Source organism: Dasypus novemcinctus, chromosome 6, assembly GCF_030445035.2.
Source record: "Dasypus novemcinctus isolate mDasNov1 chromosome 6, mDasNov1.1.hap2, whole genome shotgun sequence".
In the NCBI taxonomy this organism is placed as follows: domain Eukaryota; kingdom Metazoa; phylum Chordata; class Mammalia; order Cingulata; family Dasypodidae; genus Dasypus; species Dasypus novemcinctus.
Window position 1 is genome coordinate 132,469,482 of NC_080678.1, and position 23,357 is coordinate 132,492,838.

The 23,357-nt window shown below is 47.0% G+C and overlaps 1 protein-coding gene across 1 annotated transcript; it reads right to left on the minus strand.

The window, feature by feature from the left end:
• Positions 1 to 11,169: 11,169 nt before the first annotated feature.
• On the minus strand, positions 11,170 to 17,991 carry LOC131278840 (protein S100-B-like). Its single transcript, XM_058299442.2, has 3 exons — positions 17,524 to 17,991; positions 14,774 to 14,912; positions 11,170 to 12,442 (listed from the first exon to the last, which is right to left on the minus strand). Exons 2-3 carry the CDS (start codon positions 14,909 to 14,911, stop codon positions 12,302 to 12,304), a joined length of 279 nt encoding a protein of 92 aa, XP_058155425.1. The 5' UTR covers position 14,912; positions 17,524 to 17,991; the 3' UTR covers positions 11,170 to 12,301.
• Positions 17,992 to 23,357: the final 5,366 nt, after the last annotated feature.

Genomic DNA, 23,357 nt, shown 5'->3' on the forward strand with positions numbered 1-23,357 from the left:
CAGAATACTTCCATCTAAAACACTGTCCACCTTCTGCCCACTAACCACTTGGGTGGTATCCCTTCTCCCCATGACCACCTGTCAAAACCCACCCATCCTCAAAGTTTGATCAAGTGCTGTGTGCTTTCTGAACTCTGGGCCAGAATTAAATTCCCTCCTAAAATTTTAGAGCCGGCTCTGCAGGTGACCTGGCCCAGCCTATGTTACTGAGACAGAATGAGCAGGGAGATGGGCGTCAGGTCAGAGAGGCAACTCATGCCGGGTGTGGTCACCTCATCCTTTCTCCCCCAACCGCCCCCCAGCCTCCTCCTAAGTTGTCCTGCTCCCCACCCCAGGTCAGCTCCATCTTGATATGGCCACGGGCCTGGAGGACCCCATCTGTGAAACTGATCAAGCCACAGCAACATGCAAGGCAGGGCAACCTCTTCTCCTGTGCACCTACCCCAGTGCCTGGGTCTGGCTAGTCGTCTGCAGAGCCTCTTGTTCAAAGTTTACAAAGAGTGTCCACTCATAGGGAGTCCTCCTGAGTGGCTCTCACATCAGCCCTCCTCTCTCCACTCCCTTCCCAGAGGTGTTCCTGCCTCTGCTTCTGCCCCTTCCATCCCCACCGCACCCTATTCCAGAGCTCTTCCAGAAGTTTCTGTCAGGGGTTGACCTCCCTACTAGAAACCCTTCTAGCACCACCCCTCTCCCAGGGCCTGACACCCAAGTTCCCCAGCTGCATGCTGGGCTGTCGCTCAGCAGCTCAGGCTTTCAGACGCCTCTTGCACCCCCTCCCCACCATTGGGGCTAAGTCTTGCAGCACTTTGGGACGTCAGCCTGGTCTTCCCTGGGTCACCTCCCAAGGAGCCTCACCTTGCAGAGGTGACTTCTGGCTTTTCTCCCTGGGATGTTCAATGTCAGACGTACTTGGTGTCCTGGCCTGAGGCTGCCTGGTGAGATCAGTCCCACTCGGCTGTGACCACCATGCATGGAGAAGGGGCCGGAAGGACCAGTCTCTCAGGAGTAAGGGCACAGGTGCTTCCACCAGGTGGGCCTATCGTCTCACTGGAGGAGGCCAGGGCCCTCACATCCTTCCACCAGGGTCCCAGAGCTGACCCAGGTGGACACTAGGGGGTGGCGTGCAGCAAAATCTGCAGAAGGACTCAAACGAAGGGGGCCTGTGCTGGAATTTGAATTTTGGTCCCATTCAAACATGTGGGCAACATTTCCCTAAAGGACTTCTAACACAATCACCAGGCTGCCTTTTCTACAGGAAGGGCATTTGCAGTCAGAGACCTAGTTCAAGTGGGAGCCCCAGCCGTGTGGGAGGATCACTGAAGCTGGAGCCAACCAATGGCACAGACATGGCCCAGAAGACAGGCAAGTGAGGCAGGCTAGATGAGGAAGTGAAGAGACAGATCTGGGACCTAGCAGGAAACCAGGGTCGTGAAACGTGGCCATGGAGACCCCACAAGACGGCTGCTGGAAGAACCCCGCAAAACCCCCATTCAGAACAGGATTTCATCTGGGATCAAGGAAAAGTCCCAGATACTCTCAAGGGGACTTGTCATTGGGCCCTCCAGGGGGATTGACAGGTGGGATAACCAATCAAAACTGCAAACTACTGGGATTTCTCCCCCAACATTAGCAAAGGGGTGGAGTAATTAATGGTTTAAAGAGAAAGTTCAGAGACCAAATTGCCTGTTTTGCCCTTTCTTTCCCTGCCATGATTAGCACTCAAGTGGACCTGGGGACTTGTAATCTGTAAATCAGCCCTTTTTACCCTTTTTTTCCCCCTTTTCCTCTCTCTGCCTGGACCAACCCATAAGTATACCTGGACCCACAATCTGTTATTTTCTCCCATTTCTCTTCTCTTATTTTCTTAATAAACCACTGGCCTAACTAAACCAGCAAGTACTTAAAATTCTTTTTTTGTAACATAACCAAGAACCTAGAGAAAATCCAGCAACATACTTTGGTGAGCCAGCCAGGAGGAAGAGGTACTAGTGAGTCTAAACTATGAATTACAGCCTGTTCAGTGCCTTCTTTTGGTTATCTATTTTAGGCGGGTTCCCCTATGGGCCCCCACAGGACGTAAGTCCAGGCTGAGGGAGGGGGTCATGGGGTTGGACCTCTTGACCTGACCCTGGCCAGGAGGCAGGGGCACAGTGGCAGTGCCGTGGCAGAGGACTGAGGGCTTGCATCTCCCCACACATCTGAGCCTCACTGGCCCACCTTCCGACCCACCATACTGGCTCCCTGGTCTGATATGCAGTGGGAAGGTGGTGGCAGGCAGGGCCAAGGTGGGTGCCATGGGGTGGCCCGTGATCCCTTTCCCGGGGGGGGGGGGTCATGCACCAGGGGCTGTCCCTAACACCACAATTCCACACTTAATCTTCCCACTTCCTACTACTGAATTTCTCATTTTAGGTTTGTAAAATGCTTTGTAATGTCTTAGAACCTAAAAATACATTTGCTAGGGAAGTTTTGCTCCCAGTCTCAGGCTGCTTCAGGGCCCCAAGGCCTGTTAGCTGGAACAGTGGATCTCCAATCTTTTAAAGGCCTTTGATGGCTGGTTTAACTGGGAAACTCCCAGGCAGTAGAGGCATAAAGTAAGACTACTTCTTATGACCTCTCTAAGAAGAGGTGGAAAAAGAGGTTTCTTAGCCCCTTTTACAGGAGGAATCCCGTGCACATCCTGGTAGCCTCAGTTCAGAATCTAGTCTGGGCATCTCCCAAGGGCTCCATAATTCCCAGTGTGGTGGGAACCAGAGCAGCCAAATGTCCCCAAAGATTAGATCCTGGAATGCCAGGGGTGCTGGGAATTGGGGCAGTAACTCTGGATGTCCCCCAAGACTTAAGTGCTTGATCACTTTAGTTTGGAGAGCAGCCAAACATCCCCCAAGACTTAAATGGATCGAGTGCTTCAGTTTGGGTAGCTGTTTCTAATGTCTCCCACAAATTCAGCTTCAGTGATTTGGCCTGAATTTGGGATTCAGGCATCTCCCAAGACCTAGGTTGGCCATGGGGTGCCTGTGGACAGGGCTCTGGATTAAATTCTCAGGATGTTGAGACCAGAGAAGCAGCTCCAAATGATTTGGAGTGGTAAAAATTTTTAATCAGATTTAGACTCTGGGACACCAGGTCAGTCAGCTTAAAGGTGCTTCTTCATTCTTCCTAGAATAATAGGCATGGTCGCTAACCTACCAGCAGGCTCCCCATAGGGCTGTCTTCTCAGAGACTGGGAAAACTTGCTACTGCTGGTCTACTTGGCCACTGTATAGCCAAAAGCAGCCTCTGAATAGGACCCTGAATTCCAGTAAAACCTGTTGTATCAGTCAGCCAAAGGGGTACTGATGCAAAATACCAGAAATTGGTTGTTTTTTATATAGGGTATTTATTTGGGATAAAAGCTTACAGTTACCAAGCCATAAAGTATAATTTACTTCCCTCACCAAAGTCTTTGCCACGTGTTGGAGCAAGATGGCTGCTGAAGTCTGCCAGGGTTCAGGCTTCCTGGGTTCCTCTCTTCCTGGGGTTCATTTCTCTCCAGGCTCATCTCCTCTGTTTTCTGCACTAGACCAGCTGCAGACTCTCAGGCAACCAGTTCTGTCTTTCTCCTCAAGGCTTGATTTTCTCTGGGCTCAGCTGCACTGCACCTCTGTGTGTTTACTTCCCAGGCTCCAGCTCAAAACTCCAGCATCAAAACTCCAACTAACTTCTCTGCTCTGCTATATAGTTCTATCTGTGATCTTACCCCCCAAGGAAGTGGGGATTCAGTGTCCTACTGATGTGCCCCAATCAAAGCCCTAATCATAATTTAATCATGCGCAGATACAGACCAGTTTACAAACATGATCCAATATCTATTTTTGGAATTCATAAACCATATCAAAGTGCTACACCTGTTAAAAGAGAAGAGAGAGATCTGAGGGCCAGAAGCCACGTGACCATGTCTCCTTAAAGAAAATGAGAAAATGCACCTCAAACTTTCATTGATTCCCTTTTAGAATCAGCCTTCTCAGTTTTAAACTCAGTTGTGCCTAATAAGGGATGTGAATGGGGATCAAGAGCTAAGCCATTTACTAAACTCCTCATCTGTCATCAATTAAGATTAAAAAGTTCCTAGAAAATGCTGAGGGTATAAAATTCTGTTTTAATCTGTGCTTAACTTTGTGTTTAACTTTTAAATCTGTGTTTATCAGTCTGCTTGTGCCTAGAAAACAAAATTTTTGATTCACCAGTTACAAATTGGATAACGGTGAATGTTAACCTAAAAATGAATCTTTAAATGTCAATATTGTATTGCAATTGGATTTGATGTATAAATCACAGTGAAACTGGTCTAACTGCTAGAAAAGCAGAAAAACTTAGCAAAGCTGTTACTAATAAAATTCTTATGACTTAGTTAATAAAAGTACCCAATTTCCTTTAAAGTAAAAACTTATTAGAAACTGTAACTAAGAGTTAAGATCATTATATAAATGCCTTTTTTAAAAAGATTTATTTATTTACAACCCCTCCCATATCCATTTGCTGTGCATTCTTCCGTGTCTCCTTGTCTTCTCTATAGGTGGCACCAGAAACCAATCCTGCAACCTTCCAGAGTGGGAGAGAGGTGCTCAAACTCCTGTGCCACCTCAGCTCCCTGGTCTGCAGCATCTCTCATTTTTTTTTCCTCTGTGTCTCTTTTTGTTGCATCATCTTGATGGGGCAGCACTCCTGTGCAGGCCAGCTCACTGCATGGGCCAGCTTGCCTACACAAGGAGGCCCCAGGAATTGAACACTGGACCTCCCATATGGTAGACAGGAGCCCAATCACTTGAGCCATATCTGCTTCCCCTAGATGCCTTTATGTTACAAAGAAGGATAATACCTGAAATTTCTATAACTGGGTGGATGTAGCCTAGACTTCAGCTATTGTCATGGCAATCTTAAACTAAACTTACCTTTGATTATGGTTATTTTGTAACTAGTTTCACCTAGCCCTTAGACTTCAGCTTTTGTGATAATTATAAACTGAGTTTGCCTTTGTTTATGGTTACTCCAGGTCTAGCCTCACCCCTTGCCTTTGCTTATTGTTATTTCATGACAACTTCTGTCCCCTATGGCTCAGGAGAAAGCAAACCTAAGACATTCCTAGTGACCCTTCTTTCTCCAATGGCTCCAAGTGTGGACTAAATTGCTGCCTGAGAGAATTCTTGACCCTCAGAGTTGAATGTCCACTCTTCCAGTCTAGCAGCCACCAGAGTCCTGTTATCTCCAAGGACTGCGAAGTTGGGGAAGCCTCCCACATCTAGTGTTGGGATTCCTAAAAACAGCAAGTCATGAGAAAAACGAGGCTTCCCTGAGACTACAATGACCTCGGAGAGCATATACTGGAAGTAGTGTTCTTCATCTAAGGTCTACCAAAGTCAAAGTGGGAAATAAGCAAAGTTCTGAAGTAAAGGAAAAGTGTACCTTAAAACATTGGGATATTTTTGGTTATAAGCCAATAATTAAAGAACAAAACCTGTGCAAAACTGCATAGTCACAATGCAAATTAATTAGAAATAGCCTTCAAGAGATCTTTTAAGTGTTATTTTACAGTTAAACTTACTTTGTAAGAAAATGAAAATCATAACAATGAGTTGTGTGTTTCTATGTCAAATTCTATTCATGTCTGCCTAATTGATCAGTATATATCTTCATACACTGAGATAGTAATATTAAGTTAACAAATGAAAATTCTTAAAAAAGCTCTATTCAAAGTATAAAATCAAATATGCTGTTATACATGTGAATAAGTATTCCTGGAGCCCAAATTAGGCTGAGAAGGATGGGAGGGTCACATAGAAATCTAAATATAGAAACTATTTGGAAAGGAAAAAGTTTTTCCTAAACTCTAACTTGCCTGACCCACAGGGCCCTCTCTTTGCAAGAACTGTGGTGGAAGGATGAGGTGGGACAGATTAAAACTCTATCTTCTAGACTGGGGAATTAAGAATGAGTTTTCCTGTAATTCCCAATTTAAACCTTTTAATGCCTTAAAATAACTGTGGTTAATAATCCTATTACCAAATTTCAATAAGTAAAGTCTTTGAAAGCTATAGAAAGATCTTTAAAAGTAAACAATCATAATTATTCCAGAACCTAGCAATCAGTATGCTTTTAAGATTTTTCACAGTTTCAAGTTTATTTAGCTTAGGTGTTATCTCCCTAGGTTTATAAAATACCAAGTAAATAAATTAGCATTTATGTATTAATTTTTAAGGTGCTCAATGTCATTACGTTCATGTCTAATGAAATTTAAAAATGTAGATCTGCTCTCTTTTAAATGGATGAATTAAATTTCATTCATTGCTAATTGTAATTTAATAAGCTTATTTTAAGGTAAAGTAACTAGTCTATGTGGTTATGGTTAATTATAAGGAGTTTTCCTCTAAACTAAAGCATTGAAATGGCTAATTCCAGGAAGCCAGTACTTTTTTTTTTTCAGAGCTATATGATGCTTATTTAACTTCATCAGGCTTACATCTAATATAAATGCCAAAGATTTCAGCTTCAATTACCATCTTAATTACTCCTATTTGGTTTATCCCACAATACAACATTGCCACCAACAAATTGGTTACTGAAAACAGTTTGATTTTTAAAGTAACTCTTTCAGTCCTGAGAATACATCCTTAATGGTTTATTATGCTTTAAAGTCACCTGGGATAGTTCCGCTGTATGATTAGCCACCAAGTGGATAGCATTTGGGCTCATTTGTTTCATTTTTACTTTCAACTAAGGATTGCTTTTTTAAAATTTTAAATTTTTTGTCTTTATTTTTTTAATGTTACATTAAAAAAATATGAGGTCCCCATATACCCCCACCCCTCTCACCCCCCAGGAAGCCATTACTAATTAGAAACCTAAATTGATATTAATGACAAAAGTAACTTCATAGGAGGAAACCTGTCAGAGGCCACCTCAATCTGCATATTCAACTGGTGGTAAGCAAAGATGATCTTGATTTCATTGGGAATCAGTTTTCATAAAATAATGAAGTAGTTTTCCTGTACTGTTAAAGTAAAATACCTGTTAATTGATGCCATCATGGTAAAGGTATAGAAGTAAAAAGCAAAGTACTAAAAAGTTAAGTTCATCTGGTATATTTAAACTGCATTGTAAGTGTTTAGAAAGTGTATGAAAATTAAGAGATAGACTTCAGTATTGTCAAATTCTCTTGTACATTCAAACCAGACTTTCAGTACACTGCATGGTTCCTCTCCATTTGAGTTATTGGCCAGGTTGGTCACTGACCCCTAAAACAATAAAGGTATCTACTACATCTCTGGTTGTGCTCCTGAAGTGGATGGAGAGTATGATGCAGTTCTGGGCTCTTGCAACAGCCAACAATGGCTGGATAAGGCCAGATGTATAATGGACATTGCCTCCAGGCTGGCTTTGTTTCATAGTGCCAAAGACCAGTGCACCAGGCCAGTGGAGTACTGGAACCTACCTTCCTAGCTTCTCTCTAGGGTCAATGATGCTGCAGCATGCTGGCTGTGTGAAGGACATAACAAGTGGAGCAGTGAGCACCAGAATACTGCAAGGAGAACTTAAACACAATTGGCTTTATGGCCTGCTCCCATGGAGAGATAATGTGTATGGTATTGTAAACCTGGAGCTTAGATTTATTAAATGGCAACTCAAAGAGGAACTTGGTCCCTTGATTAGTATTAAGTACTGTACCTATATCATGATGATTATGATTCTTTCCTATTCTAGATCATATGCAGAGGGATATTGAACATGTTCAAGGTCCTGGTAAACTTCATTTCCTAAGTAGTTAATGAACATGCTTAGCCCAGGTCTCCCTCCTGGCCTTTATTCCAGAATCTGTCGCACTCGTACCCTGGGGAGGACTGGTAGACCCCCATGCCATCCTGCCAGGGCAAAGCACCTTCCACCAGAAGGGAAACAGCAAACGAGGTGGCTAAGACTCAGCTTAGCCCCCTGTCTGAGTCAGCTAAAGGAGTGCTGAAGCAAAACACAAGAAATCAGTTGATTTTTATAAAGGGTATTTATTTGGGGTAGAAGCTTACAATTACCAGTTCATAAAGTATAAGTTACTTCCCTCATTAAAGTCTGTTGCCATGTGTTGGGGCAAGATGTCTGCTGATGTCTGCCAGGATTCAGGTCTCCTGGTTCCTCTCTTCCCAGGCTCAGCTGCTGTGCTCACTCCACAAGGCCAGCTGCAGACTATCTGGCAAATGGCTCTGTCTCTCTCCTTGGGGCTTCTGCCATGTATGAAGAGTCACCTCTATTCCTTTGTGTTCTCCTGCGTGTTCACTTCCTGGGCTCCAGCTCAAAACTCCAGCATTAAAACTCCAACATCAAAACCTCCACCTCTGTCCTTTGTCATGCCTTTTATCTGTGAGTACCCACCCACCAAGGGGTGGGGACACAACACCCTACTGACCTAGCCCAATCAAAGCCCTAATAATATAATCATGCTCAAGTACAAGACCAGTTTACGAACATAATCCAATATCTATTTTTGGAATTCAATGAACCATATCAAACTGCTTCACCCCTCAAGATGGTCCATGGGCAACCTTTCCTCACCCAGGACCTAGAAAGCAGGTTCTAATCAAAACCTGTCAAGGAAACAAGCCTCCCTTCTCAATTAGAGCCAAAGCGGAAGGAACCTTACTCTGTAGTTCTGATCATTCCCACATTATTAAAGGAATTGCCAGCTGTGTGCACTTATCTCAAGTGAAGCCAGCTACCCAAGGGAAGTGCCAGCTCACCAGAAGCACCTCATGGGACGTTAAGAGTACCAGTAACTGGGAAGCGGACTTGGCCCAGTGGTGAGGGTGTCTGTCTACCACATGGAAGGTCCGCGGTTCAAACCCCGGGCCTCCTTGACCCGTGTGGAGCTCGCCCATGCATAGTGCTGATGTGCGCAAGAAGTGCCCTGCCACGCAGGGGTGTCCCCCGCCTAGGGGAGCCCCACGCGCAAGGAGTGTGCATGTAAGGAGAGCTGCCCAGTGTGAAAGAAAATGCAGCCTGCCCAGGAATGGCGCCGCCCACACTTCCTGTGCCAGTGACGACAACAGAAGCGGACAAAGAAACAAGACGCAGACAATAAACACAGAGAACAGACAACTGGGGGAGGGGGGGAGTTAAATAAATAAATATTAAAAAAAAAAAAAAAGAGTACCAGTAACTGGACAGCCTGAAATACCTCAAGAGACAAAGCTAAGCAGTGTCTGTGCCAAGGCCATATGTTCCCTCTAACTCTAGCCCAAACACCTATTGCCAGGGGGAGTACAAGCCACGCACCCCTTACGAAATCTTGTCTGTTTTCATATCCTACAATTTCACTATATACAATAACTTAAAGGGCAATGCCTCTTCTCATCCCCCTCTTAGCTCTCAGGCATAACCGCCACCATGGAAAACAGGATTGGCAATTTATATCAAACCCCACTGTCTATTACAGTCACTCTCTACAGCTAATTAACAGCATAAAACAAGCTAGGCAGGCTTAGAAGCTCTACAACAGCAGACTTGCTTATGCTGTGGTGCTGCAAAACCACAGGACACTTGGCATGCTAACAGCAGCACAGGAAGGAGCACGTCTGCTCCTTAAGGAGGAGTGCTGTCTCTATGTAAATCATTCTGGAATAGTCCTAGACAGCATTCGAAACCTGTAAGGTAAAACCCACCAACTGTGGGAGGATGCAGCCTTTGCAGGCACCTGGTCTTTTCTACTCTTGTGGTCCAGGAGCCTTTTAATGGGACCTAGATCCTCAAAATTCTGTTTGTATCTTGCAAAATCAACACCTTGTTAGCCACATGGGAATTTCATCCAGCTCCACCCACGGTGCCAGACTCGTCTTCCCCCAACCACGACAGAATAGCAGGAAGGGTTTGCACCTTGTCAGGCAGGCCCTACTGCCCCTCCCCAGCAGGATGCAGTTACAGGAGAAAGATGACCTCCTTCAGCACCCCTTAAGAGTAAAGGTGTAAACCCTGAGGGGGAGTTGAGGCAGGCTAGTTTAGGGAATGAAAAGACAAACCTGGGGCCTGGCAGGAAACCACGGCCGTGAAACGTGGCCATGGAGACCCCACAAGACGGCTGCTGGAAGAACCCCATGAGAACCCCCCATTCAGAGCGGGATTTCATCCGGGGTCAAGGAAAAGCCCTAGATATTAGCAAGGGGCCTTGTCATTGGGCCCCCGGGGGATTGGCAGGCGGGGTAACCAATCAAAACTGCAAGCAACGGAGGCTCCTCCCCTGGCATTAGCAAAGAGGCAGAATAATTAATGCTTGAAAGGGCAGTGCAGAGACTAAACGGCCTGTTTTGCCCTTTCTCTCCCTGCCCGAATTAGCTCTCAAGTGGACCTGGGGACTTGTAACCTGCAACAGGGACTTGTAGTCTATAAACCAGCCCTTTTCACCCCTTTTTAGCTCTGCCTGGGGCCCATAATCTGTTGTTTTCTCCCATTTCTCGTCTCTCATTTTCTTAACATAACCAAGAATCTATAGGAAATCAGCAACAGGGGGTGTCAGACCTCAGGGGCAGCCTTGCGGCCTCACACGAGCAAATACACACCTGGGGGATGCGCCCCCATCCAGTGTCAGATTCCGCATGTGGCCGTGGACTGAGCACATGACTCAGTGGGGAGGGGGTCTAGGGGTGGGGGAGGGGGTTGGGTTAATAGGGAGGGCGTTTGGGGGAGCAGGAGGGGGGCTTGAGGAAGGGGGAGGGCGTTTGGGAGAGGGGGTCTGGGGAGCAGAGGAAGGGGTTTGGGGGAAGGAGGAGGGTGTTTGGGGGAGCAGGAGGAGGGGGTTGGGGAAGGGGGAGGGTGTTTGGGGGAGCAGGGGGAGGGGCTTGGGGAAGGGGGAGGGCGTTTGGGGGAGGGGGTCTGGGGAGCAGGGGAAGGGGGTTGGGGAAAGGAGGAAATGGGGGAGTAGGAGGAGGGGGTTGGGGAAGGGGGAGGGCGTTTGGGGTTTGGGGGCTTGGAGCTGGAGCTGCGCCACAGGGTCGGGGCTCCCCTGGTCCATGTAGGGGCCGCCTCTTGCTCCTTGCCTTGAGGAGGGCCTGGTAAGTTGCGGGGCCAGCGCCACATCTCACTCCTGGGACTGTCACTTGTCTTCACGGTTGAGCAGGGCGATGGCTTTTATTTAGTGTTTAAGAGCTGCAGAGACTTGTTCAGTGCTATTTTTATTTAATGCAAATGCAAGCAATCAATGGAATTTTGAAGTTTATGCCTTTAGAAAATTAAACAATAACAGGAAAAGGGATGGGTGAAATTAATTAGAACCTTCCAGGAAGTGATTTTTATTATTTGTAACTTGATTTTTAAATTATTTGAAGCTTGGTTTAATTGAATTTATGACTACTAGGTGTAAAGTTAAGCTTTCCATGTACCTTGATTCCACAGCAGCGTGAGTAGACCCTGCCTCGGTGAGGTCAAGTCAGGAGGGACATTCGCTGACATCCGGCCGCCTCCAGACACAATCGAGCCAACAGCAACCGGCTGATGGACTTTGCAGTTCATTCACACACAGGAGACCAGGCCAGGGAGATGATGTTTCTTGCCACACAACTGCTTTCTCCAGATTGGCAGAGACTAAACCCCAGCTGTGAGCAGGGGCCGCACTGCTTCCAGTGCCCCTGCAGATCCGCCCAAGGGCTGGACTGCAGAGAATTCTGAATGAACAATTTCAATTCTCAGTTTTCAGTGTCAAGATACCTGTACTTGGTTTATGAAGCATATTTTCCACTTAGAACCATTTGAGTTAGATATTTACCCAGTAATCATAACTCACTAGGGAAAGAAACACACGTGAGCATACTGTTCACAGGTGGACGGGATGGTCAGACCTACTGTAGGTTTCAGTGGCACTAATGATGGACAAACGTAAGGAAGGGCAGCCTTTCAGGTGATGGTGGACAAGGCTTTGGGAAACCACAAATGCTGCAGAATTCTTTTTGGGGGTCATTTTTGTTCTTTCTGGGTTAGGATTCTACACAGCTTTACAGGCTGTACAGAACATGCTGTATAAATGGACCTTGGCTTTCCCAAACGATTATTTCCAAAAGTTGTTGGGACCAGTCAGCTTAAGCATATGCCTAACAATACAGCAGAAATAATGATGTGAACCAGTAAAAACAGCCCTCACAAAGAGGTTTTCATTTTTTCATTCACAAAGCAAATCAAGTTTCCTAATCAGCTACAGTGTGCCCGGAAAGCTCAGCTCCTCCTAGCCTGCAAGCCCTTGCCCTCTGCTGTCTCCTCCATCTGTTATAGGAACCGTTTGACTGCTTTGTCTATTTCACTCATGTTCAAATAACTCATGGCAGGCACTGGTAACCACGGCAACGAAAGCCATAAATTCCTGGAAGTCACATTCGCCGTCTCCATCACTGTCCAGCGTTTCCATGACTTTATCCACAACCTCCTGCTCTTTGATTTCCTAAAAGAGATCAGAAAAATGTCTAGCTTCATTTAAATGGGATTTGGGCTATCAAAACGTGATTAAAAGTACACTGGCTCCAACAATGTTTCTCAGAATAACCTAAGATATAAAATGCAAAATACCAGGAAAGATTTCTTCTGTGACTTGCTAGCCAGGCAGAAGTCTCTGGGTTCTTTGCTCCTCTCTACCACCATACTTTAGGGCCAGTGGGACCTAGGCAACCAAGAAAGGAAAAGCTTCAAGGTATTGTAATTATGCTTAAAACAAACCACCTGAAGAAAGGAATACAGGCTAGATCAGCCTGAGCATGTTACATGCCAATGTCTTGAAAGAAAAACTAGAATTCTATGCCTAAGTTTTTCATGTATTTCTGTGAGAAGGTCCATATAATGAAGACTTCCAGTGGATCTTAACATTGGGAAGTTTTCTTTGTCCAAATTTGTTAACTCCTTGTGTTCTTTCTTGTGTTGCTTTCTAGTCCTCAAGACTTTCCCTGACAGTCCTGCCTGACGCCAAGCGAGTTATTAAATGATGTACAAAATCTCAAGGGCTGGGCTAGAAGTGAGATGTGGGAAGAATGTGGGCACTGGACACTGAAGAGGAGCATAATGCAAGTTGCTCAAAAGAGCAAACCTCCAGGACAAGAGAGTTGGGCCTGAAGAAGTCAAGTCTGAAGTGCAGTGGCTGCCTTGAATAAAAACACAGAAAACTGATTCCCGTGGGAGCTGGGTGGGGCCTGTGAGTATCTGCTAAAAAATGGATGGAGGATTGTGTTAATTTCAATTACATGATTGATTTGACTCCAAACTGAATTTTCTTTGAGAAAGCCGGGTCAAGAAATGTTCATGATACCTGATGCACTTACCATGAATTGTGGTTCCCATAGGCTACTCTTTCATATGTTTTTAAATCCCTAATAATAGAGGCTACCACCTATTGAGCACTTGAGAAACACTGTCTGATTTCATCCCCACAATAGTCCTATTTACCCAAGAAGAAACTGGGACTTTTTAGTTGTGACATCAGCAGACAGAAATGGTGGAACTAGATGACATGGTCGGCACTGGCGCAGCTGCCATGCTCTGAACTTGAGAACCTGAGAAGGCCAGTCCCAGAGCCAGGCTTGGGCCCAGCAGGCCTGCAGGCCCTGCCCCTCCACCCTGGCAGTGCCACTCAGGGATGGAGTATCTCGTGGGGGCGAGGACGGGCTGCCGCAGCCCCCGAGCAACCCATAGACCTTGCCCCTGGCTCGTCCGCGCTGAGAGGTCGGGCTCTGGGAGCTGGGAGGGCGGCATGGCTGTGGAACAGGGCCCTGCCCTGGGATGCTGGGGGCTTCCCAGAATTAGGGCTTGTGCAGACCCCCGTGCACTGACCCCGTCCGCTGTGTCTCCTGTGTGCACGGCTCTCTAGAGGGACCCATTGGCAGGAGTCACAGCTCAGGCCTGTAATACCGTCACTTCAGTCCGGCTCAAGTCACGAGTGAGGCAGCCTTGGCTTGGGCCCTCGGGGGCCGCCAGCTGCTGGTGGATGACTGTCCATGGCAAGGGTTCGAGGCTGGAGGGCAGCAGACACTGGGCGGGGGCTCATGGACCAGCGTGGAGGCAGTCTGGGTTGGGGTAAGTCCGTCAAATTGGGTGTCTGGACGTGCTCTCACTGCATGCCAGAGGGCGAAATGTCCGGGGAAAGGGCAGGGCTCCTTGGGAGCTTCCTAAGTCGGGGACAAAACTCCAAGTTCCCTTCTCCAGTGTCACCTCTTGCAAGGCCCCAGCGCCTGAGGGACACCCATGGACCGCCCTGGTGCCCTGGGACGGTGTTGCCATCATTCACTGACATGCGCAAAGGCAGAGGGCCCGGGCCCTGGTGGTGCCCGACGTAATGCTGGGAAACGTTTGCCAAGTGCGCCCAGTGTCTCGTCACCACGGCGCCTGTTGAACTTCAACTAAAACCAAAATATATCCTAGACCCATGGACAAAAGCTTATTTCTTAACTGATTTCTCATGTTCACTATGACTCATAAATTATTTTTCCATCCCATTCTGCCATTGTCACTGTAAAACCTTAGATTTTCAGAAAAAGGTCAGCATTATTTGAACCTGTATTTTTGCTTTTGAGAGCAATTTTCCCTTGACACACTTACTATATACAAGTCAGAGGACAACAAAGTGAAAACTGTGGTGTTCCTCTAGTCCAGCCTCCAAAGGAGTGCTCGTTTCCACAAGTTTTCAGAAGGAACCGGCATCACCTTCAGGGCAGCTCAGATGAGAACGTCTACGAGGCTTTATAAATAGAAGAATGGATAAATTGTCCATTTAAAAAACCGGACTCACCTCTAAAAAGTGGGAAAGCTCGTTGTTGATGAGCTCCTTGAGTTCAGACTTCTTCAGCTTGTGCTTGTCGCCCTCCTTCCCGGAATACTGATGGAAAACATCGATGAGGGCCACCACTGCCTTCTCCAGCTCAGACATCCTAGGGGGACCAAAGGAAAGACGCCGTCCCTCACGCATTCTGCTTGTTCGTGCCCAGACCATCTCGCGTGTGGCCTGCACAGGCGAAGGCACAGGCGGCTGACCTCAGCTCCGCTTAGAGCTGGTGGGAGCGCCCGAGAGCGTCTGGGCCCTGTGGGGCTCCGCTCCCCTGTCCTAGCCCCTTCCTTCTCTGCCACAGGCCACATCAGTAAGTCCCTGCTCGCTGGCTGCAGGCTAGGCTGGGCCTTTGGGAAACGAGTGGAAACTCAGAGGAGAGCAGCAGGGAAGGTCGGGTGGAAGCCCTCCTGGCAGGCCCGGCCCTCTGGCCTCGCAGGGCCCCAGGGTGAAGGGACAGCACAGAGGAGCAGAGCATCAGCTGCCAGCTGTTAGAATTAATAAGAAAACCGTAAGGTGACCAGTGACAGAATTAGGGCACAAAAATCAACAGCATTCCTATATTCCATAATTAATCGGAAAATATAAGAGAAGCCTATTCATAGAGCAATGCTCACGTGTGTTGTCTAAGAATAAATTTAGCAAGAAAAATTCAAGTCCTTCCATAAGATAAGGAACATAAAATATAGGAACTTGCTTTTCCTGAGTTAAAATATACATTTAAATCATCTTTAATAAAAATCTCAGTGGGGCATTTTTTGATGGGTGAGGAATATGATCAAAAACAACTGTAAAACTCATCTGGAAAGAAATCTGGTACCTGGTAGAATTGCCTCAAATTTTTTGCAAAAGAATAATAAGGGGTGCCTCAAGCTACTAGAAATGAAAATGTCATATGTAGTAAGATTAAACTGCTGTGGTCCTCACACAGGAATAGATAGAATGCAGTAGGAGGCCGAGAGCAGCCCGAGGATTTAGTTTTCATCAAAGTGCCGTTTCAAGTGATTGGGGAAATGGTGGGTTATTCACAAATGTGACTTGGATAAGTGCGGGGATAAGTATTCTCCACAAATATCAAAGTTAGAAATGTCCCACTTTACTAACACTGTATGCTTCATTCTGTGCAGACTGTGCAGACGGAGGAAATATCTGTACAATCCTGGGAATGTGGCACATTTTACAAAGGACACTTGTTTCCCAAATCTGAAAAACTCAGGCAGAGAAATTCACCAACTTCTGAGCCTGCATTCTAGTTATGAAATCACACATGAACCTTTTCACTGTCATGATTACAACAAAATTAAATCTCATTTTTAGAAAAATCACTCCTGTGTTGAATATATCACTTCTACCCTAAAAATAAGTTACAATAAAATGCTTTAAGTCTTATTTACTTCTGATGCCTCAGAGGAAACAGCTAATTTGTCTTGGTTTGATCTTGCTATAAAAATTAGGACTCCAATCTAGGAATGCTGTTGATTTTGTGTCCTTGTTTCACCCCTACCTGCCTTTCGGCTTTCTCATTAATCCTAAGAGCTTGGGGCGCCCTGCCCCCTGCGCCCCAGTCTCCACCCTGGAGCCTGCAAGGTGGGGGCTGCTGGGGAGGAAGAAAATTGACCCACGGGCCACAGGCAGAGGTCGTTCTGTCATGGCCTGATCACCAACGCCACTCTACTGATGTCGCTCTGCTCTGTTTTGCTCTAAATTGCTAAAAATCAGATACATCACTTATACAAAAAACAATTCAGATGGATTAAAATATTTAACATTTCATACTTACCCATCCAATAGAAGACTTAGATTTTCAATTACTGATCTTTCAAAGAAACAAATTAAAAAAACAAAAAACAGAAAACATTTGCATTATCCTGATGTTTTTAAATTTCACTATGATTGGGAAGGGGATAAATTGTTCTTTTTAAATGCAGTTTCCTTCTTTAACACTGAAAATTGATTTTCCCTATTTACTTCCTGCTTAATTCTTCCCTTTGACTTAAGAAACAACTGGTTTAAAGAGTACCTTTAAAAGGAATGGAAATCCTGTATCCCAGGTTTCCTTCTCACTCCATTTTGTGAATGCTCTGCATTGACCTTGTCATATGAAAAATGAGAAGTTTTTGGCTTGACTCCTCGTATGTTCCACAGAATATGAGGGTCCACTCTGCAGCAGGGCTCTGCGCCCTGCGGAAAGTCAAAGCCGCCTAGCCTGACTTCTTTGACGCAGTTCACAGTTGTAACGGGTTTCTCACCCGCCGTGTAACTTCTGAGTTCTGTCCAAGGGGGCGTAGGGACCGTGGCATGTCAAACAGGGAAACTGGAAACCAAGAAGCAATTCTGTACCAGGCCCGGGGCAGTGGTGACCAGGAGGAGGGAGAGAGCGTTTAAGGCACCGGGCTCCGCCCTTCCAGCCCCCTGGCCGATCCCCTCTCCTGGGGCCTTAGAGACGCAGCAGAGCACTCGCCTGAGTCCTCACACCGGGGTCTCTGGTCTGTGGGCCTCAGACGCACAGGCGACAAGCGCTTCCAGCAGCCGGGCCGATGTGGTCAGTGCCCACCAGCGGGAAGCAAGCTCAGCCGCAACAGTGTTAGAGCGGAATGCCAGCGACACCCTGTGCTCTGCCGGGAGTCCTAAGGGGCCCTCCAGCCACCACCCCTCCCCAGCTCCCCCGTCCCTTCACCGCACCCGAGAAACGGGTGCTCCCCTCCGGCCTCGCTCACCTCCTGCTGCGGCCCCTGCAGGTTCTGAGGCAGGAGCCCCGGAGAAGGCAGCTCTTATTGCTCCTCCCGGGGAGGGGACTGCGGACACTGGCGCAGTCCCACTGCAGAGGCGGCAGCCAATGGGGGCCCGGGGCGGGGAGCTGGCTGGCGCAGCCGGGCTGCAGCCAGGCTCCCTGGAAGTGCTCCCTGGGAGCCAGGGCTGCACGCTGGGGCAGGAAGAGGGGCGTCAGCTTTCTGTGCGACGTTTTATTTATCACCTGGTGTTGATTGCTCCTCTCAAGCCAGGCGGGAGTGGAAAGAGAGAAGGATCAATTGATTCAAACAAAACAAACGCACAGGTCCGGGCAGGAGGCTTCCGAGCACTGGCTGGATGCAGGGGAGGAGGCGGCCAGGGCTGCTCCAGCGGAGAGGCCCACGGAGGCCTCCATCTGCCACCGTGCCCGCCTGCTTGTCTGGCCGCCGCTGGCCAGCGTGAGGCCCCGTGGACCTCAGGCCTCGGCAGGGGCTGGGCAGGGCTGCCTCAGAGGAGTTAACGAGCCCAGTGTCCACAGGAGGCCTGCTAAGAGTGGTGAAAAGGATACTCAATACCTTTTGGAAAGTCCTTGTTTTTATTTGGTGACACACATACCAATCACACCCCAAGTCCTCTCCTTTCACCCTGGGGTGGAAGGTCACAGCCTGCAGGAGTTGGACGGTGCCTTGGGAATGCCCTGACCAGGTGTGCCTCATAATCAGCCACCTCCCCGCATCTCACCACCTGTGTTCACCTGCGCTCTCCAAGCACTTGTGATCTGGCGAATCATCCCAAAGAGGCACAAAAGCGGTAACAAAAATTTGCAGATGAGTAAAGTATTTTGGGGTTGACATTTCAAAAGCTATTGTCAATCTGAGAACTTTGTAACCAGCGGGACTTGTGTTCGAATCCTGTCTCCTCTGTTTACTGGCTGAATCACCACCAGCAAGTCATGCATGTTTTCTAAGCTTCCTTTCCTGACCTGAAAAAGACCAAGGGAAGCAGCTTCCCGGGTCTCTGTGACTTGCTAAAGCTCTTACCTAGCCCTGTCTGGAGGTCACTTTCTCTTTCTGTTGTAATCTGGAATAGAGTAGTTTATTTTATTTTTTCCTCACTTGGTGCTCAGTAAATGTGCGGGGGTAAAAGAACAAGGACAAATGTGCCAGCTGCCAGCTCCTGCCTCTCGGCTCCCAGTCCACCTCCAGCACCTGCTCCGTGCAGCCTGCCAGCCTTTCGGGGCGTTGCAGGGGGGAGGTTTGCTTTGTCTCCCTTGCTCCTGCCCCGTGGTTTGTCAGCAGCGTGTGTGGGGCCATCTCTGCCCCAGCCGCACGCCGGCCACCTCGCCGCCTGGACTAGGCTCAGTGGCCATCTTCCCCGCCCCTCCTGACGCGGCACCGTGAGCTTCAGCACACCTTGACTGTGCAACGCAGATCGTTTCCCAAGCAACTGTGGAACAACTCTGGCCTCTTCCATCCAGTGTGCTGGAGCTACACCTTCCCCAGCAAGGTCTACCCCCAAATGGGGGAAAGGGGTCTCTCTTCCAAGTTTGCCCTTTCCTGAGTACCCTTAGCCCCAGGGTCCCTTTAGAATTCTCTTTGCACATTTATAGTTATTCTCCTATCATAGTTTAATAATTCTTTTTATTAACCCTGCCCTGAGTAAATTACTATGTGGTTTCTATCTCCTGATTATACTGGGACTGACACAGAACTGTAAGTGGTCTCAGGAGATAGACCCAAATGATGGAATTTTGGGAATGGTCTGACCATGTCCTTGGACTCAAATGCAGTGCTGAGTTTCTCATCAGTGGAAAACTGGATGCCAATATTCCATGGTGTTCAGTAACATAATCAACCGAGCTATCCCTTGTGGTTGTGATGAAGTTATTAAAGGAAGCACATGCCACAGTGTCCCAGGAGGCTGCTCTCCATGATCGTTATGGAAGCAATGTTGATTATTTGGACTGAGGTAGGGACTGGTTGCTTTCCAGTGCTTACAGAGGGAAAACGACAAGCTCAAGTCATAGTCTAGGAAACAGAACGGTTCCATGCCAGCCCTAAACAGGACCGATATTGCTGAAAAACCAAACACAAAATCTAATTATATGAGTTGTTAAATTACAACAGTTGAATTCATAGTCTTGCCAAATTTCTCCTGTGAAAATTAGGGCATTGATGGGAAAGAATGGGATTTTGAAACTTGGAATGGGGACATCTGGTTCAACTCGGATGAAATTGAAAATCTTGAACTTCCCCAAGTCATTCTGAGACTCTTACCTTTGGAAGGAACTTCCCGCTGCTGTCTGAGGACACTTGCCTTCCTCCACTTGAAATCCCCGTGACCATCTCATCTGGCAGATGTCCTGAAAGGGCTGCTCCTTCTCAAGGGCACCCCAACCAACAATGTTGCCACTCGACCCACAGCTAGGGTGAACCAGCATGCTCCATGGGAGGAGGGAGGCACACACTACAACCTAGGAAGAAACAACTTACACACCAGAAGAATTGCAGGATTCTGCTAGCTCTATTAGCAGAAGCCTGGGGGACATGTGTGGGAATGGGTTGATTCTAAAAGTGTTATACTAAGGAGGAATCTATCACTAGCTGGAAATACTTCATTGATATGGGTGCACTTACTAGAGATTCCAGACTTAATTTGTTAGCCCGTGCAGCTGGAGTAGATTCTAACAGCTTACTTGATTGGCTGACTGAAATATGAATTCAGTGGTAGCCTATACTCAATGATGTGGAGGAAGCTTAGAGAGATACAAATGCTGGACTGGATTTGTCACATGTGACACTTTCAATCCCCTCCCACATGACTGAGTAAAATACCTCTACCCTTGAAAAACTCTTTGGTTTGTAGCCCCGGTATTACCCTAGGGGATACTGCCATTGGGACTGGCTTGCTGATTCTAACAAGAGCCACAATAAGGTGTGAAATCAACTCCATGGGCAGAGGGGGTACCAGGACCCAGAACGCCATGGCCCATGGAGATCTTTGTCCCTCGGAACAGCCATCTAGAGTATTCCTTAATCTCCACAATAGGAAAAACTCAGTCTGGGCAGCCAAAAACCTGTCTTGAATCACCACAGTGGTAAATCAAGATTTCTCTTAGTTTTCAGACCTGACTTGGGTCAGGCCCAGAACCTCTTGATGTCCCTTTGGGAAGTCTGCTGCACTACTGCCAGGAATACATGTCCACATGTCCCCAAAGTGCCCTTAGCCGTTACTATGTCCCTGTGTGTTGGGGAAAAGGAAATGCCTACATCTTTTGGGGATTAATAAGCACTAGTTCTGAATTGACACTAATTCCTGGGGAACCAACACAGAACTATGGCCTCTGGTCAAAGTAGGAACTTAAGGTGGCAAAGTGGTAAGTGGAGTTCCATCTCACAGTGGACACATTTGGTCTGCCTGTGGTTATTTCTCCAGTTTCTGGCTGTATAATTGAAAAAGACAAACTTGGTCACTGGCAGTAAGCCCTCACGTGGGCTCCAACCTATGGGGTGAGGGCCATTATGACAGGAAAAGCTAAGTGGAAGTCCCCTTCTCACTATGATGGTAAACTAGAAGACAGACTGCATCCTTGGGAGAATTTCAGAGGTTAACGCTACTATTGAAGAGTTGAAATAAGTAGGAGTGGTGATACCTATCACAGCTTAATTTACCAATTTGACCTGTGCAGAAGTTATGTCTGGATTATGGAGAGACACTCGACTGTCTTGAACATAATCAGATTGTGATTGACTCTAACTGTAATTGCTATACCAGATGAGGTATATTTACTGGAGAAAATAAACAGAGTCCTGGCACTTGGTATGCATCTATTGACCTGGCTAATGGCTTTTCCTCCATATCAGTTCCTGAGAGCCACCAGAAGCAGTTTACTCTTACAGGGCCAACAGTACAACTTCACAGCATTGTCTCAGGGACGTGTCATTTCTCCTGCTGTCTTCCGTGATGTGGCCTGCAGAAGTCTTGATCATTTTGACCTTCCACAAAACACCACACTGTGCTGATGATAATGTGCTGGTTGTATCTGGTAAGCAGGGAGTAGCAAGTACTTTTAGATTCTCTTAGTAAGACACAAGTAAGCTAGAGGGTAGGAGATAAGTCCTACAAGAATGCAGGGCCCACCCTCTCAGTGACGTTCCTGAGGGAGTTCCGTGGTCTGGGCTAGGTAGAGATCTCCCCTCCAGGGTGAAGGGCAAGTCGCTGCGTCTACACTGCCTGCCACAGAAAAGAAGCCCTTGGCAGGGTACTGTAGACACAGCACTACGTCTGCATGTGCTACTTCAGCCCATAAGGCTGACGTTTCAGTGGGGACCTGAGCAAGTTTAGGCTGCAGTAAAAGGCCCTTGACCACTTGGTCCTTAGGACCTGCATAGCCAGTGATGCTGAAAGTCCGTGGCACGTAATGATGAGGTTTGGACCCTCTGACGGCACCAACAGGAGAATCACAGCATAGACCTCTAGGATTCTGAAGCAAGTCTACGACCCCTTTGGCAGCTAACTATTTTCCTTTTGAGAAACAGCTTCTAGCTTGCTCTTGGGCCTTAGCAGAGACTGAGTATCTAACCACGGGACATAAGATGGCCGTGAGCCTGAGTACTACCTGACCCATCTAGCTGTAAGCCTGAGTATTTGTAGCAACAATCTATTTTCAAATGGAAGTGTTACATGTGAGACGGAAACTTGGCCAAGTATAAAGGTACGATAAGTTTCATGAGTAGGTAGCTCAGACTTCTTTGACACCAAGACCTGTCAATTGTCTCTCCCCTCTCAGTCCACGTCTGTGGCCTCTTGGGAAGCTCCTTATGCCTCTGCGCCAACAGGCAAAAATGGTTAATCTCCTGGCTCAAGCACCTGATCCCAGAATCAAGGAAAGGTTGGGTCACTGCTATACAGTGGAGGCAAGGAAGACTATGTCTGTAACCAGGGGATTTTCTGAGGCAACTCTTACTACTTCCATTGCCAATATAGTAAAAGTTAATGGAAAACTACAGGAACCGGAAGAAAAAAAAAAAGGAAACTAAAGGCTCAGACCCTTCAGGAATGAAGGGTCTCTCCACCTAAGGAACCCAGAGCAATCGAGACAGAGGGCCAGGGAGCTATGGAATGGGTAGTTGAAGAAGAAATCCATAGTATCAGCTACAACTTCATGACCACTTACATCAAGAGGACTAGAGTAGCGTGGCACATTTTCTCTTTGCTTGTTATATACATGTGCTTATTTGTATGTACTAACCATTTTATTATCTCTCCTCATTTTTATTTTATATACCTGTTGTTGGAGGTTAACTTGTCAATTTAATATTTAGGTGACTGAATATTCTGTGGGCCTACAACTGAATTTGAACAATTAATATGGCCATCAACAGATACCATGACTGCTGGGATTGTACATCTTCTCAGTTGGGGAAAAGTGAGAACATCTTCACTTTTAATAAAAATAGTTGTATCTTTTTAGGTAGAAATAAAGAATTATTTTTTTATCATGAGGGAGTGCAAATGTGTAGAAGGTTGCTTGTGGAAGCTGAGGAGCTGAAGGGATGCATGGTGCCAGTTATCAATCTGTTGCCTCTAGGCTCGAATGCACTCTTCAGGACTTGCCCTAGGTTGATGGACTGGACTATTTAATTACTTTTCCTCTACAGTGAGCATGATGTTAAGCTTTACTAGTGGAGGGTATTAGAGGAGCAAGGCTTCCTCGTTCTGGGGTAGTGTGGTTGGCTTTCCTGCCCCTGCCTCAAAGTTCTCCCTCAGTACTTACCCAGGGGCATGCCCAGGGGTGCCCTGCCCTGGCCATATGCCCAGA